The 15939-nt window shown below is 36.6% G+C and overlaps 1 protein-coding gene across 1 annotated transcript in view; it reads right to left on the bottom strand.

Annotated features, from left to right (window-relative positions):
- The window catches only part of LOC140160439 (uncharacterized), a 36581-nt gene extending 23985 nt beyond the window's left edge, over window positions 1-12596 (bottom strand). The window contains exons 1-4 of the mRNA XM_072183675.1: window positions 10661-12596; window positions 6343-6474; window positions 2507-2679; window positions 196-301 (exon numbers count right to left, since the gene is read on the bottom strand). Of these exons, the coding sequence (XP_072039776.1) occupies window positions 196-301; window positions 2507-2679; window positions 6343-6469 (406 nt within the window). The 5' untranslated portion in view covers window positions 6470-6474; window positions 10661-12596. The remainder of the gene's footprint in view (window positions 1-195; window positions 302-2506; window positions 2680-6342; window positions 6475-10660) is intronic.
- Between the last annotated feature and the right edge of the window lie 3343 nt (window positions 12597-15939).

Raw genomic sequence — 15939 nt, 5'->3', positions numbered from 1 at the left:
TAGTCCTAATCTTAACCATAATCCTAAATCTGACTCCTAAAGATGCCACGTTTTATCCTTCCTTACGCCAGGTCTATTTTTTTTCAGAGGGCACTGTTTCCTTTCATTTTGTCAGGGGGTGCACTCTGCCCCCTGCCTCCCCCCGCTAGCTACGCTACTGATCTGAATCCCAAAGACGCCAGGTCTTATCCTTACTTGTGTCCAGACATTTCCTGATGTCCAATGTATCTACTATGTCTTCAACCTTCTGAACCTTGTCTGCGTATGGTAATTCACCTGGTAGCTTCAGACGGGCTGTGTACTGGATGACAAATTAATTCAAAATATTAATTGTATCATTTGGAATATATTATTCTTTATTAACTATATGTGATCCCATGCAACATACAACAAATCAATCAAAGTTACTGGCCTGACTTAAGGGAAGGGGTATGAACGTTTGGACAGTATTTATTGTGGGACATTAGAGCACATCGGACATATCGAATTGCATTCTGAATACGAAGAATGGCCTTCTGATATCAAATAATTTTGATTTTTTGAAATTCGCAATGTAATACACATTTTATGGCAAATCATTCAAAATTGATATTTTTGATATTTAACAGTACTCAAGTAAACTTTATAAATCTGATGATTTCTACCTAAAGTGTATGTAGGTGGGATGAAAAGCCGACGATCAATTGAAAATTTTGACCTTTTTCATTATTGAAGATATGGATTTTTTCCCAAAACACACAAAAAATTAGGTCTTTTTGGGAAAAAATCCATATCTTCAATATGAAAGGTCAAAATTTTCAATTGATCGTCGGCTTTTCCTCCCAGCTACATACACTTTAAGACTATATCATTAAATTTATTAAATTTACTTGAGGACTGTTATATCTCAAAATGTGAAAAATATCAAATTTTAATAATTTGTCATAAAATTTGTATTATATCGTGAATTTCATAAAATGAAAATTATTTGATATCAGAAAGACATTCTTCGTATTCAGAATGCAATTCGATAGGTCTGATGTGCTCTCATGTCCCACAAAAAATGCTGTCGAAATGCTCAAAACGCTCATTCCAGTTCCCTTAACAGTCTGATATCTCTTAATTTTTGAACACTTGCAATGAGAACATGCGACCCCCAGTTAACCATTAAAGCCTTAATGTACGATTTCCGTCAAATTTTGATTTTGTTATTCTTTATTCAACATGTTGAAATAATATAATATTAGTAATAACTGACGGTAAGGGTTGCTGTCCATTTTAGGTTGAAATAACAAGGTAAAGTGAAAGAAACCCCACTGGTTATTTTGGCCATTTCACACACAGTTCTATGGGAGGACATATTATCATAATTTTTATATTATGATAATATGTCGAACTTTGCTCTTTTGACCTACAAGGACAACAAATTTGGCCGATTCCATTTAGGTGCAAGTTGGGACATGTGTAAACATTACAAATATGCAAAAAAAATCAGGTTTGAAAAAATTAACCAATTTCATATTATAAGATCGTACATTATGGCTTTAATACCATTCAAAGCAGCACCAGTGACATTGCTGCTGTAAGCCCTCTTTGTGTACATGGTCAATTGAAACTTGCATGCATTATGATGTGGTAAAAATCTTCTTTTTATGGAACAGTTTGGTTGAAAACAAATGGTGGGGCGTATATGAACGAGGGGATTTTAATTACTCCCTATTCCAGAAAAATACAGCACTAATATTTTTGGATAAAAAAATATCACCATGTTTTGCCAAATGTAACATAGCTAAATCCTAATCCTTTAGTTAATTCTAACTTTCAATGAAAGTAAAATTTTAATATATAGTAAATGTTTGGAAAAAAGAGCCAAAACAGTTTTGGGGAGCATTTTTATATGTTGATGATAATCAATCCCAAAGACTTTTACAAAGACTAATTTCAAGTTACGCATTCTAATTTTTGGAAAACACATTTTCTAATCTATTTCATAACCAATTATCATAAATAGCATAATTGTCAAAATTATGAACCAACTCTTTACCAATACTCATTTTATGACTTACAATATTGTGAGAAAACATGTAAAAAGTGCATATTTTTGGCCCTTTTCCCTCAAATTGTAAAAATTGTACTTTTATTGCCAGTTAGAACTAACTTAAAGATTACGATTCAACTATACCGTAAAATTCCGTCTATATGAGGTTTTTTTGACACAAGAGACAAGAGGCAGACACTCTCAACAAAAACTTTATTTGGAGTTTGAACAACTATATTACTGATAAAGGCAGCTGTACAAACATGTATATAAGACCAATCTATTGCAATGTTTTTGAGAAGGGTATTGGCCTTTCATATCTTTCGTTTAAAAAAACCCTTGTTTAGAGGCATATTTACTTCTAGATGGAATTCTACGGTATTTCATTGGGCAAAACAAGATAATATTTTCTTAATTCCAAACAATTAGTGCTGTATTTTTCTGGAATTAGGAGCAGAGCGAATATGGTATAAGAGCTCAAAGACTTACCATGAGAGTTTCTCTAAGGGTGAGATTCTCAAACAGAATATCTTGTTGTAACACAAATGCAATCTTTCTCTTCAGTTTCTTGTTGAGTGGTGATTTATTCATCAGAATGTCCCCTGTACGTGTGCCAACATACCGTCCTGCCAACACATTGAGTAGAGTGGTCTTGCCAGAACCTATATCAGTGCAAGGAATTCAACAAAAGGTTCAACACAGACTTTGCATATTTGACTGAAGAGGTTCATCAGGTCTGTAAGTTGATTAAACAGCTATTTAAAGTTCTTTGTCAAGATCAAAGAAAAAACGTTTGTTTTCCTACTGACAGTTTCATCAGGATCGAGTGCTTCCGGTAAAACAATAACATCCGGTCTTGATTCCCGCTCCAAGCAGATGGATCAATAACAACATCAATTGCTTTGAGGAAGCCAGACGGTTTCTGGCGAAGAACTTTAAATTACAGTTCCATATTATATAATATGAAGCTTTTAGCAATACTAGCGGGACCACCCGCGCTAAGCTTGGGTCCCTGCTAGATGAGTAAATGGGAGCGTTCACTCAAACAGGAGGAATTAATGAACAGGTAGACTCATTGAAAAGGTAAATTTCATTTTTCTTTCTTTCTATTGTTCTTTCTTTCTTTCTCTATTTCTTTCTTTATTATTTTTGCTTCCTTCTTCCTCCTGTACCCTGACGATATTTATAGTCTTCGTAGGCCTAATCCTGTTATCCCATCCCGTATACCATAAACCATAACCCTATATGCAAGCAAGTTGGCTTTGCGCACCCGTGCGTGCAAGTCAAGTGGTGCGCTAACGATGGCACGGTTTACGATAGACATGTGGATGTGTTGGTTGGCATAGGCCGTTAACAAACAACCTCTATATATCTGCCCGAAAAACTCATGTTTTTACTGATTTTGAGGCCAATTCTTGACCATTTCCATCTCCGTATATTCCTTGATCCCCCGTATATGAATTTGGCGACATTTGGATCGAAACTGACAGAGCCTTTGATTAACTCACCCACATAGTCAGTCAGTCACATACTCAGTCACAACATTTCGCTATTTATAGTAACATCACAAATTTTTATTACTGCACAGTAATACCGTTGATATTCAAATACTGAACAGGTGTGCAAGCATACCCGTACATGCGGAGAGCAGGTGTAATTGATTGTGATACACAGTTTGTTGAGCACTATGTTCTACCTGCAAATATCATCAAAATGATTACACCGGGAATGTGATTCAAAGCTTGTGAAATATCCAGAAAATAGTAAAAATCCAAAAAAACAGCATGAAATTGGGCAAAAATACCCTAAAATGGGCTGAAAATCAATAAAACTGCGTAAATTTTGGCCACAAAAAATTCTGAAAAAATGCAGACAAATCACACCCCTGTTACACTAAATGACTGGTTTCCAACTGGCACCAACATGTTAGTTTTGGTACTTGGGCACTCGTAAAAGCTTCATATTATATGTAATAATATAATATTGGATGGTTTATTTTTCCAGCTCAGCCCAGCTCAGTCTGTATTTTCATGACTCATGCTGTACATTCTCGTATCACACTCAAAGCCATCCAATATTATATAAATATATCATTTCACAATAAAAGCTGGAGTCAACAAAATATAATTGGTGAGATGATTAAAATCCAACGACTTTGCAAATTTGGTACCGCACAGGTCATTTTGGTAGATCCCCAAAGCCTATGCGATTTAATGATATGCACATCCCTAGTACGCATGGTGAAGTACACAGTAACAATGTGTGAAATCATCCACACAGTGGCATCACTGTGACGTATGTCGCAGCAGTTTTCAGGATTTACTGAAAGGGTCTACTGGGCAGCCTCTCATGTGCAAAAGGGGGTCATTTAGTGAATCATATAGATACTAGGCGGTTAACCATATTTGACGATTCTGTACCGGTATACCCACCAAGTTTTATGCCCATACAACAGTTTTAACTAATTTGACCTCAGATGACCCCTGGTGACCCCAAAATGACCTTCCAAAAATTTGGTTCTAAATGTTGACTGTACCCGGGTCATTCTTCGGTAAGGTGCATATTTGAAGGTTTGGAAAATTGACATTTCAAAATGATTTTTCTGTTAATTTTTTTACAGATTAAGAAAGAGATATGCCTCCAGTGTAGTAAAAAAGTGTTTGGCTCAATCTTTATTAGCAGCTTGGTGTATTTTTTTGGCTTTTTCTGCAGCTAATGTCATCTCCGTCGCCGTCGTCATCTCCGTCACAATTGCAACGAAGTTCAACTGATACCAAAAATGTGTCCCACATAGAACATTTGTTTTTTACCTACAGAGGAAGGGAGTATAACCAAGATTATGCAACATATCATTACATTTCCATTTGACCAGTTTTAAGGTCAAAGCAGGGCATTATCTGTAGAGTGACAGAGATGATGTCAATGAATGGAAATTCTGCTGTATCATCTCCATAACATGACTAGGCATGATCACATTCTAAAATGTGTGGGAGGGCGTCATTATAAGCTTCTTGTGATCCAAGATCCTGTCTTAACTGTGTAATCCAATAGGAAAATGAAGACAATTTGGATTTTGACCCTCAAAACTCCAACCTGCATTAATTTTAGTAAAAATGCATTTGAATAATATTTAATACTTTCAAGTAGTGAAAGCCACATTTCATGAAACATTAGCGCATTTTTGTAAAATGGCCCTTCGTGCTCAAAAATTTAGCCATACATACACACATGTTAAGACATAGGAAGCCATTGATAATGCTGGGACACCAAATTTGGGACATTCAGGCGAGCATACTTTTCCTCATAACATTGCCAATTTTAGACCTACATACATGATTGACCCCTCATTTTTTAAGTTAAATGATTCTCTTTTTAATGAAAGCAATTTTAGATGAATTTATCAAATTTTAAAATTTTATGAACATGCCTAACATGACGGAAATGATTCTCTCATAGTAAAATCATCGGCGAACGTCATATCCGTCACAAAATTGTGACGGATATGACGTGATGGTATATTACGAAATGAACAAACTTACAACCCTAGTGGTAAAACTATAACATACACATGGTCAATAAAGGAGGTGAATAGAAATAAACGCACAAATAAGCAATTTTCTCGAAAATAAGAACTTCTTTTAATATTTTGATGTTTTAAGATATAAATTTGAACACGATTTAGGCAAAATACGATATATACTTGAATTTTTTGCCAAAATGTGGAAACAACCTATACTTTTTTATTTTGTGTTTGCTAGCACAGCAGAAAATGGTCATTTAATTTGCAAGTTTGTGATGTTTCATGTTCAAGGTCCTTTTAGACATACCTTTTTCTGATTTTTGACACACTAATTATGAATTTTGATATTTCATGTTCGAGGTCCTGTCAAATATACATAACCTTTTTTCGTGATTTTTGACTTTTTTGCACCCTAAACAATGTATGTGTGTAGATCACTTGCCTGTGAAATACTATCCTTTCAAAAAAGTTTTAACAAGCATGATACCCACCTTGAAATGAAAGGGCCCCCACTAGTCTTAGCTAGGATTTGACAAGGGTCCATCATTTTCACCAAAACTGCCTGTCAACATTTGGTCTTGTTTTGACACAGAACTAAATTCAATTTAATTTCGCCTGTCCCAGGAGTGAACTGCCCGTCCAAAATGATGGGTGGCTAGCTAACACCATGGCCCCACCCCTAGACTCCAAAATAGCCAAAAAGTATGCACGCCCCAAGGAAGAAGAACCTAGGGTTGAAGTGGGCCCACCGTGGCTAAATAAAGTTGAATCTGAATCTGAATCTTAGATAATTGATCATTCTTACCACTTGGCCCCATGATAGCCAGCAGCTGGCCTGGCAATGCATATCCGCTCACATCTTTCAGTATAGTTGTCTCATCAATGGTCACATTAAGGTTCTGGAAATCTACCCGTACTCCACGCACAGTCATTGTATCTGTCAATTAAAACATTTGAGACATCAGTAACCAGGGGCGGATCCAGGAATTTTCAATAGAGGGGGCGCCGAGCCACCGCCGCAGCTAGGCGCCCACACAAAGTCAGGTGCCGCTCTGCAAAAATACACAAAGTCAGGCGCCGATCTGCACAAAATAGAGGGGCGCGCGCCGGGTGCGCTCCCCTCTAAATCCGCCCCTGGTAACTTGAGTCTATTATTAGAATACAACATTATATCATAATTGCGCTGTCGTGCCTACCTGACAAACACAACATATTTGGCTGGTGTAAGTTGGGCATGTATATATGCCAAGATCGTTTATCTGGAGTTCATGCAGTGGCGGCGCAAGAAATTTTGTTGTTGCATAGGGAGGGCAAAGTGAATTTGAAGGGGGAATCAACAAATTTTGCAGAAAAGTCATATATTTGGGTTTTTACTGGGAGGGGGGCAACTGGGGGTAATAGTTCTGACTGGAGCGCATTTCCCCCATCCCCCCTGGTGTGGTCCATATGTCCATGCATGCATATACACATGTAGCTTTTTCACTTCAATAGTCCAAATAAGTAATTTGGTAATATATAATGCATGAATTATAACAAGTATTGTTTTTCAGGTGACTAACTTTGGAATTAAAAGTGCTCAAACCCATTACAGGTGAGCGTAGAAGTAAATTCAAAGTATTACATACTTCTAGTTCAAAAGAAAGTGTATCCTTTTTGGGCAAGAAGCGTACACGCTTCTCACTCTGTTTTAGTTTCACTTTTGACATCTTCCTGACCTCTAGTGTAATCACATATGATCATTAACAGAAGTTGCAATGATATTATTATTGACAGAAGCACCTGTAATATTTGCACAATACAAGTTGCCAGTTTGTCGTCCACATTTACTCTCACATATTATTTGCCTGCACGATGCATAATTCGTAAGCTAGATTACGGACATAATTTGTTTGTTATGATGATTGATAATGTTGAGTATGGTGAAATGGGTGAAAAAGTAAATATCAGGTTTTGAACTGAATTCCATAAATTATATGAATTTTTATTACAACAAACTTGAATCTACTAGTGTGATGATAAAATATTGAACCATAACAAGCACATGAAGAAGGAACACAAACCGGCCGGTGCGGCGGCTTTGACTTCAAATGCTAGTATTAATTATTAATTTATCACTGTTCCTCGAAAATTGCTAGTGGTAGTGCAACTATTATAAAGAAATGATTATTTTCAGGGGGTGTCTGAGGCGGGGGTACTCAGTACAAATGACCATAAGGGACGTGCGCAAACATGGGTAGCATTTTCAGCCTTCTGGTATATCAATGACCCCTTTTTCAAAGCCTATTTTGGTATATGAATGGGCCCTTTTTTCAAAATGTTCTCAATTTTTTCGGAAAACAGCCCAATTTTTCCTTAATCCAGCCAAAATTTTCCCAAAATTTTGGGAAAATTTGTAAAAACTAAGACAATTTTGGGTAAATTCTGCCAAAATTTTTGACTTTTGGTATATCAATGGGTCCAAATTTCTTGAAAAATTGGTATATTTATGGGTCTACTTCCAAAATCAAAATCAAACTTGAGTACACCACCCCGGGTCTGAGGTGCCTCAGTCATTAGAAAATTTTACAAAATGAGCGCCAAATGAAGGCATTTGGTGGTCACCTTTTACACTATTATTGTGTAAAGTGTTCAAGGCCCAATTGAAGTAGTTTGCAGTTGATTTTTTGGACTTTTTATCCAGTAAGCATTAATTATTCTGAAGGACATACCAGGGGTAAGACATCAGCAGTAGGCAAAGCTTTTTAACCAGTCAAGTTTATGGGAACTGCATGTATTGTTCACGCAAAGCTTGTCAAACGATTTTAGTCCACAGTCACGGTGAATTTAAAGTCTATAGAGGATGAAGTGTCCGCGGAGCATGAGACACTTTTCAATTTCATACTATTTTAGCCAAAAATCAAGGTATAATTTACCGAATATTGCCTGTATTTTTACAGTAAGCCTACTTAGAACAGGGAAATATTTACCAAAACATGGGGGGGGGGGGTGATATTTGATATTGTGTCCCCCATCCCAAAATGTGGAGGGGACATGCAACCCCCTTCATGTGGAGAGCGGAAGTCCGAATTTAATCTACAGAGGTCATTTGCCAATTAATTTCAGATATTTTTTCGCCCAAGTCAATATCCCAGCAAATGTTCACTGCTGGGAATTGAACCCGGGACACGGTTGTTTGATATGATCATTTATTAGTTTTTCAAACAAAACATAATGTACAACCAAATTTTAGGCTTAAACAGCTAAAAGTGATATCATGCTAATGTATCCAGAAGCTTTTGAGTCATTCTCAACTTTAATTTCCCCTCTTTTACAAAATTATTCACTTTTATAGTATTTTTAAAGCTTTTTGGATATAAAATGTATCTATTAATGACAAAATTGGTGGCGCTATTTAATTACTGGAAATTACTCTTTCAAGCTTTTAATACAAATAATTCCTTTTATTGTTTGATAAAATATGTTTATAAAATTTCGTTGTTGCTTGTTTCACCTATTCCAGCTGTTTTAATGGCAGTATTATTCACCTAACCCTTGCAAATAAAGAAATAGGATTTTGGATAAATAGCGCCATCTTTAGTTTGCATTTAGTTAATAATGAAGCCAATTCTATATACATCAAACAACCGTGGGGACCTCATGCACTAAAGGCACTGAAGTACCCTAACCATTAGGCAACACTCTAGCTGCACAAATTCAGTAAAAACAAATTCATATGTAATTCATGAACACTAGCTATCTTAATACTAATTACGGCGTGTCCGTCGTCCTCTGTCCATGCGCTATCGCGTTCAAGCGCGTTGCGTTCACTATCGCGTGCTTTCGCGGTGTGCTATCGCGAGTATCAACGGGAGTGTGCGCGGAGTACAGTTCGCGCATCGGAAAAGCATTACAGTGTGACTAACAGGCATGACAGGTGCATCTCATCGGACCAATAGGCCTATTTTCAAGACATAACATTGACATAAAAATCATCAGTTATGGTATAACCCGTTTGCGATGTATTTCGGGGTATTTTGGGGTCCTCCAATGTGGTAGCAGGACAGGGTTTGAAAGAGGCGAACGATGGGTTTTCAGATTATGGGTAGCCTACCGAAGTAAGCGTCACAGCTACAAAACATTAACAGAGTTGATTAATCATTGAGCGCATATATCGTAGTAGTTTGAAAGGTTAGGACAAGTATTATGGGTAACGGGTGTTGGGTAATTAGAGATAGGCCTATCACGAGAACCGCCCAACCCGAGAACCGCGAAATCTAGTTATTTATAGTTTTGTGAAAAATACATTATATACCAAATTAACTTGACAGAAATAGCCTAGTACTCCAGGCATGGCTTATATTCGCTGTCGTAGTGCACGTTAGAATATGACCGTTGCTAGGTCAACTGGATCACACTTTCTTTGTTACGAACCACTGATCGAAATGATCACAACACAAAGCCTATGGCATATCAAAACTTGGAACAGGTGTATGAGCCCAGGCTTGGAGCAGTAACCAAAGGTTACTAACATGCACTACGACAGCGAATTGTGCAGTTATTTTGAATTGAACACATTCATTTAGTGAAAAACATGAATCATTAAATTGATCCTCAATGTGTTTATTTGTTCTGGTTTACCCATAACCTACTTTTGAAAACTACGATACTTCCAGTAGGCCTATATAGACCAATCCAATTTCACACATTCCCACACCTCAATGGCAGCCATAACTGGGTCCCCCCCATAGGTCTATTCCACCTAAAATGTGAAATAATGTGGCCTTGGCGGGGATATTAAACTGCATTCCATCACCCGTGTTACACGTAGACAAAAGAATGATGAAAGTTTACAACACAATACAATTCAACATTGATTTTTAAGCGCATTTAATCCACCCAATTGGGCAGTAACAACACCAGTTTTGTGCAGGCGGGACCCAGTAATGGCCGACTGAATTCTGATCATCATTTGGCTTGTTGGATTCGTCTATACTATATATCACGGCCTATTAATATACACATCACTGTATGTTTAATCGGAATTGGCTGACAAACATCAACATATACTTCATATCATAGTACCTTTTTTTTAGTTTTACATGATTTTATATATTATTTTATATAATAAAAGCAAAACAGCTTACCAATTTTCCAGCTATTCCACAAATGTACAGTTTGTTCACTCCGAAGTACAAAGTGACAATGCTCGCGTATACAGCGCGTAAACAGTACCCAGTGCTGCGTCTCTGCTGAGGTATGCGTGCCTTCAAAGTCGGCACAATGCGTGCGTCCGCATCGGTACTTTGTACTTCAGAGTAGACTGACTGTAGTAAAAGTTTCCCCAGACAAGTAGTAGACCTGTTTCAATACACAGAGACCCGCTGAATGCTGACAGTCTGCAAAGCATGGCTATAAATATGAACAGGTGGTGTATTGCACCATCCTGATCACAGTGATCCTGATGCATCACCCATAAGGCCTAAAAAAATTGTTTGATTGGTGTAATCCGACCAACCCTAAAAATAAGTCCGACCCTAGACTTTTTTCTTTTTCTAAAATTAAAAAAAAAGAAAATTAAAAAACAAAAGAAACAAAAAAGTTCCGAGGCCTTTATCATACGCAATTTACCGCTTAAAATGTGTGTAAAAAAAGTAAAGGAAAAAAAATTGCAGACCGACCAACGTACCCTAATATTTTTTTATGTTACGCCAATCAAACAATTTTTATTTTTAGGCCTAATGTAAACATGCAGACTATAATGCCAGGGTTACATGTATACCTTTTCAAAGTCTACACTGAGCAGCTCTGTAGCCTTTTCAAAGTCTACACTGAGCAGCTATGTGTAGCACAGATGAAATCAATACTGGTCAAGCTGTCTGGGACCCAGACTACCACTGCGAAAAAGCGAAATGAGTCTGATGTCGATCAAAATCAAAATTCAGTTTTCAATTTCATTAAATGAGCCATTCTCAGAGCTTTATTTTACTCAAAACCCGTTATAATTAAATTTATGGTTCCAGAGATATGGCGTGTTGCTCAGAACAATAAAACACAAAGGAAGTTGAATAACATTATTGGTTATATCTCAAAATCAATATTCCCGACATCCGACTCACATCACAAATTTAGCAGCATGGATACTGATATTGGACTCTGTCATTCTTGACATTTGCTTAAAAAGTTACCTTTTTCAGAGTCTTGGTTAGCAGCGACTTAGCTTGTGACACCATCACGGCATCTTCATTCAGCGTAGTGTTCATGTGACCGGAGGATTGTAAACACTGCGCTTTTTAAGCAAATATCACAAATTTACTTTAATTATGGCAAATTGGTGTGAAGAAAGGCATAAATGTGCAGTTTATTTGTGAACAATGTACTGCTTAATCATGGTAATTAGTAAAAAACATTTTGCATGCTTCACACATATTCCAAAAAAGATACACATTATGAGTCTGTTTAAGGTGTGAAATTTACATTGTTCATTACCATATTAGTATTATAATATGGAAATTGTCGCTCGCTCCGAGCACAATTTGTTCAAAAAAATTCATGGGAATAAATCAGCTGGCCAACTTTGGCAGGAGAGGGCGCACTGATAAGGTATTTGTTAGCAATTATCATAAGGGTGTAACCAGGGTGTAAACACATATCTTTAATTTATACTTCTTAAACTCTTCTTGGGATTTACACAGTTATGGTAGAAGCTTAAGAGGTGAATATTTAATTAAACACTTTCAACAGGCTCCGAAATCTTTTGGGAATTTTTTTGTGTGTACACGTTTATTAAACTGAACATCTAAGTATTGGAAGTACATACAATATACACATTTAGTTTATAATATGTCACACGATCTGCTCCATGGGCGCCAAAGGAGGCATTTGTGAAAATTGAGTTACTATGTATATTACCTTGTACAAACAATAGGCTATCATATACTGAAAAGACCAATGGTCTAGCATACTTGGTTTTCAAGTTCTGAAGCTTTGTGATGTGTATTTTGTTATGTATTTTATTGTTTTTTACTCCATATTTTCAAATTTACTGCCTTTGGCCCCCATGGACCAGGTCATGTCACATATGTGTACATCCATATCAAAACGATGCACTTGTCGGCTGCTACATGTGTCTCATTTGACATAATGGCTGGGAATAAGTACCGCATACGTCTGGAGTGCAGGTCTCTTCAAATCATCCCCAAATCATATGGTTTCAGGCATGTTCTCTTTTTTCCTGTCGAACCATGTGACTTGGGGATGATTTGATGTGACCTTCACTTGAGATGGGTCTAGTATTTATTCCTAGCTATTGTGTGAAATAAGACACATGTACCAACCGACAAGTGCATCGTTTTGATATGGATGTATTGTACACATATAGACATTTAGTTCATACACAATGTGTTTGATCTTTTTGAGACTTTATGCCCCTGTCTGATATTTTGCATTTTATGCAACTTTGCAGAGTGTGTATGCGCTTTTTGTATTCTGATAACAATTTTTAAACATAATACCATTTAACTTGATATCAGTAAACCAGCTGTGTACATTCATCGAGCTGCAGCTAGGTAAAAAACGTAAATTAAATGGATTGATGTTTTGAATGAAAACCTACCCTTCTTAATAAATATTTCACAACGATTGTAATCATATGAAATCGTACGGTACATGTGTGCATTTTATGCAATTTTGCAGAGTTTTTATTCGTTTATACATTCTGATTAACATTTTTAAAACACAATACCGTTAGCGTGACATTAATGAACCAGGTGCGTGCTTTGATCAAGCTGTAGCTATGTAAAAGTAATGACAAGTCAATTAAATGGATTTATATTTGAAATGAAACCTACCCATCTAAAAACTCCAAACATTTCCTTTTCTCATCAATATGTTATCAAACATTTTATGACATTTTATAAAACATAATACCATTAATTTGACATGTGCATGAGCCAGGTGTGTACTTTCATGGAGCTGTAGCTATAGGCTCAACAAGAGGGGTTATTGCACCGGAAACTGGTGGAGGCTCAACAAGAGGGGTTATTGCACCGGAAACTGGTGGAGGCTCAACAAGAGCGGTTATTGCACCGGAAACTGGTTTACAGAAGGTGGACTCATAACACTGTGTGTATTGATATAGAATGGCATGCAAGCAGTTGGGTGCAGTACTTATGCTAGTTGTGCATTACGTAATGTGTGACTGGCGCCCGCTTATGTGAATTTACGCGAGCGTGAGGGGACTTTATTGATGCGCGCAGTAAAAGCCAAATAATTTCCGCCTTATATAAGCCGAACAAACTTTAAGCTTATCCCCTTGACCCCATATGACTTTTGACCTCAGCTGACATCTACCTGACGACCTTTGACCTCGGATGACATTAATTAATTCATTAATTAATTCAATTATTTATGTTTTACTTATTTAACTGACTATACCCTCTCTTTCTTTCTTCATTTAAGGGGGTACTACACCCCTGGCCAATTTTATGCCTATTTTTGCATTTTTCTCAAAAATTATAGCGCATGGTAACAAGTAAGATATGTATATTATAGGGGCAAGGACTACAACTACTGCACTGAAAATTCAGCAACTCAAGGCAAGTAGTTATTGATTTATTGATCAAATATTGGTTTTCCCTCATTTTTAACTGTACACTGCAAAAAAGTTGGTCAAATCTTTCTACCTATTTGGTTGGGCAAACTCTTTTACTTATTTGTTGGTCACGGCTTGCCCAATAATAGTTAAATCTAAATTCTTATTGGGCAACCTCTCATTTTGACCATTTATTTATCTTTATTTTACTACGAGAGGAGTAAAGTTGGTTAAGTTTTTGGCTACATAATTTATATACGACTGTTGTGCAAAATAAATCACATCAGTTGGGCAACTTTGTAGTAAATTGCGTGAATTACAAGTTGTTGGGCAAAAAGATGTAAAATGTTGAGCAAAGTTTTTGATCATGCGCACTGTTGTCTTTTCATTGAACAACAGTTGGTCAACATTCGCGCGGTTCGGTTCTGGAAAGCACATTTTCGATCTTATCGTAAAATGGCGGATGACATGGGTGCTGGCAGAGTGGGGGCTGGCACAGCTAATTGACACCTTTAAAGGTGAGTTTTCTCTAAATTAATTATAAATACATACATTATTACACGGTGTTACTTGCCTCATTTCATTCTGACCACTGTGTATGAAAAATTTCTGAGAAATTTAGTGAAGTTGTTTTACGACGTATGTACGAGTCAGACACTCGTGATATGCACGCATAGCCATGCATGCATGATGGCAGTCTGTACTGAGCAGTTAATAAGCTTACGTATCAGTTTTTTATTAATCAATCAAGTATTTGAAAATAACTTCACTAAATGTCTTAGTATTTTTTCATACACAGTGGTCAGAATGAAATGAGGCAAGTAACACCGTGTAATATTGTATGTATTTATAATTAATTTAGAAAACTCACCTCACAATTGAAAAATATTTGCCCAACTAATTTGGCAAATATTTTGCTTAATAATTAAGCAAAAAATAAACCAACATATGAACCAATAATGTGTAAAATGCCCAACAGTTTAATCAAATTTTGTCCAACAATTGGTACAATCAACTATTTGCCCAACAGTTTTATTAAATATTGCCCAACAATTAGTGAAAAATATTTACCCAACTATGTTGGTCAAATATTTTGCTTAACAGTTATGTAAAAATAAACCAACATATGAACCAATACCGTGTAAAAATGCCCAACAGTTTGTTCAAATTTTGAACAATAATTGGTAAAACAAATTGCCCAACTGTGTTGGGTAAATACTTTGCCCAATATTTGAGCAAGTTTTTGTAAACCAACTGTTGGTCATAATTTTTGTACAACTCTTGTTGGTCAAATTTTGACCAACTGTTTCATGTGTTGTATATAGACCAAACTGTTGGTCATTTTTTTGACCAACATTATTTGCAGTGTAACTCCACAACTGCTGTCTGTGCTGAAATAAAATTTCCAGTGTAGTAGTTGTAGTCCTTGCCCCTACAATATACATATCTTACTTGTCACCAATGCGCTATAATTTTTGAGAAAAATACAAAAACAGGCACAAAATTGGACAGGGGTGTAGTACCCCCTTAAGGGTTAATATAATGCATCCCCATTGCACAAAATTGTAAAATCCTATAAGGGGCTATCTATAGGACCTTTATTTCACCCATATGGATTTGGCAAGTTGCCACATACGTGTCCTAACCTGTTGACCACACAGAGCTACACAGCTGCACTGAATTGAAACTCACTTGCATCTTTTGCCGTGGGAGGGGGAGTAAAATGAATGCAACTTTAAAAGTATTAGGAGTAAAACCCCCGGTGTTTTTATAATGTATTTCCCCACCTCAGATTGATTCTGTGCCTCCTCCAAGTGGTGAAAATCAAATTTT

This window comes from Amphiura filiformis, chromosome 9, assembly GCF_039555335.1.
Source record: "Amphiura filiformis chromosome 9, Afil_fr2py, whole genome shotgun sequence".
NCBI classification, from domain to species: Eukaryota; Metazoa; Echinodermata; class Ophiuroidea; order Amphilepidida; family Amphiuridae; genus Amphiura; species Amphiura filiformis.
The sequence above is the reverse complement of the archived record's forward strand: the minus strand, read 5'-3'. Positions and strand labels throughout refer to the sequence as shown.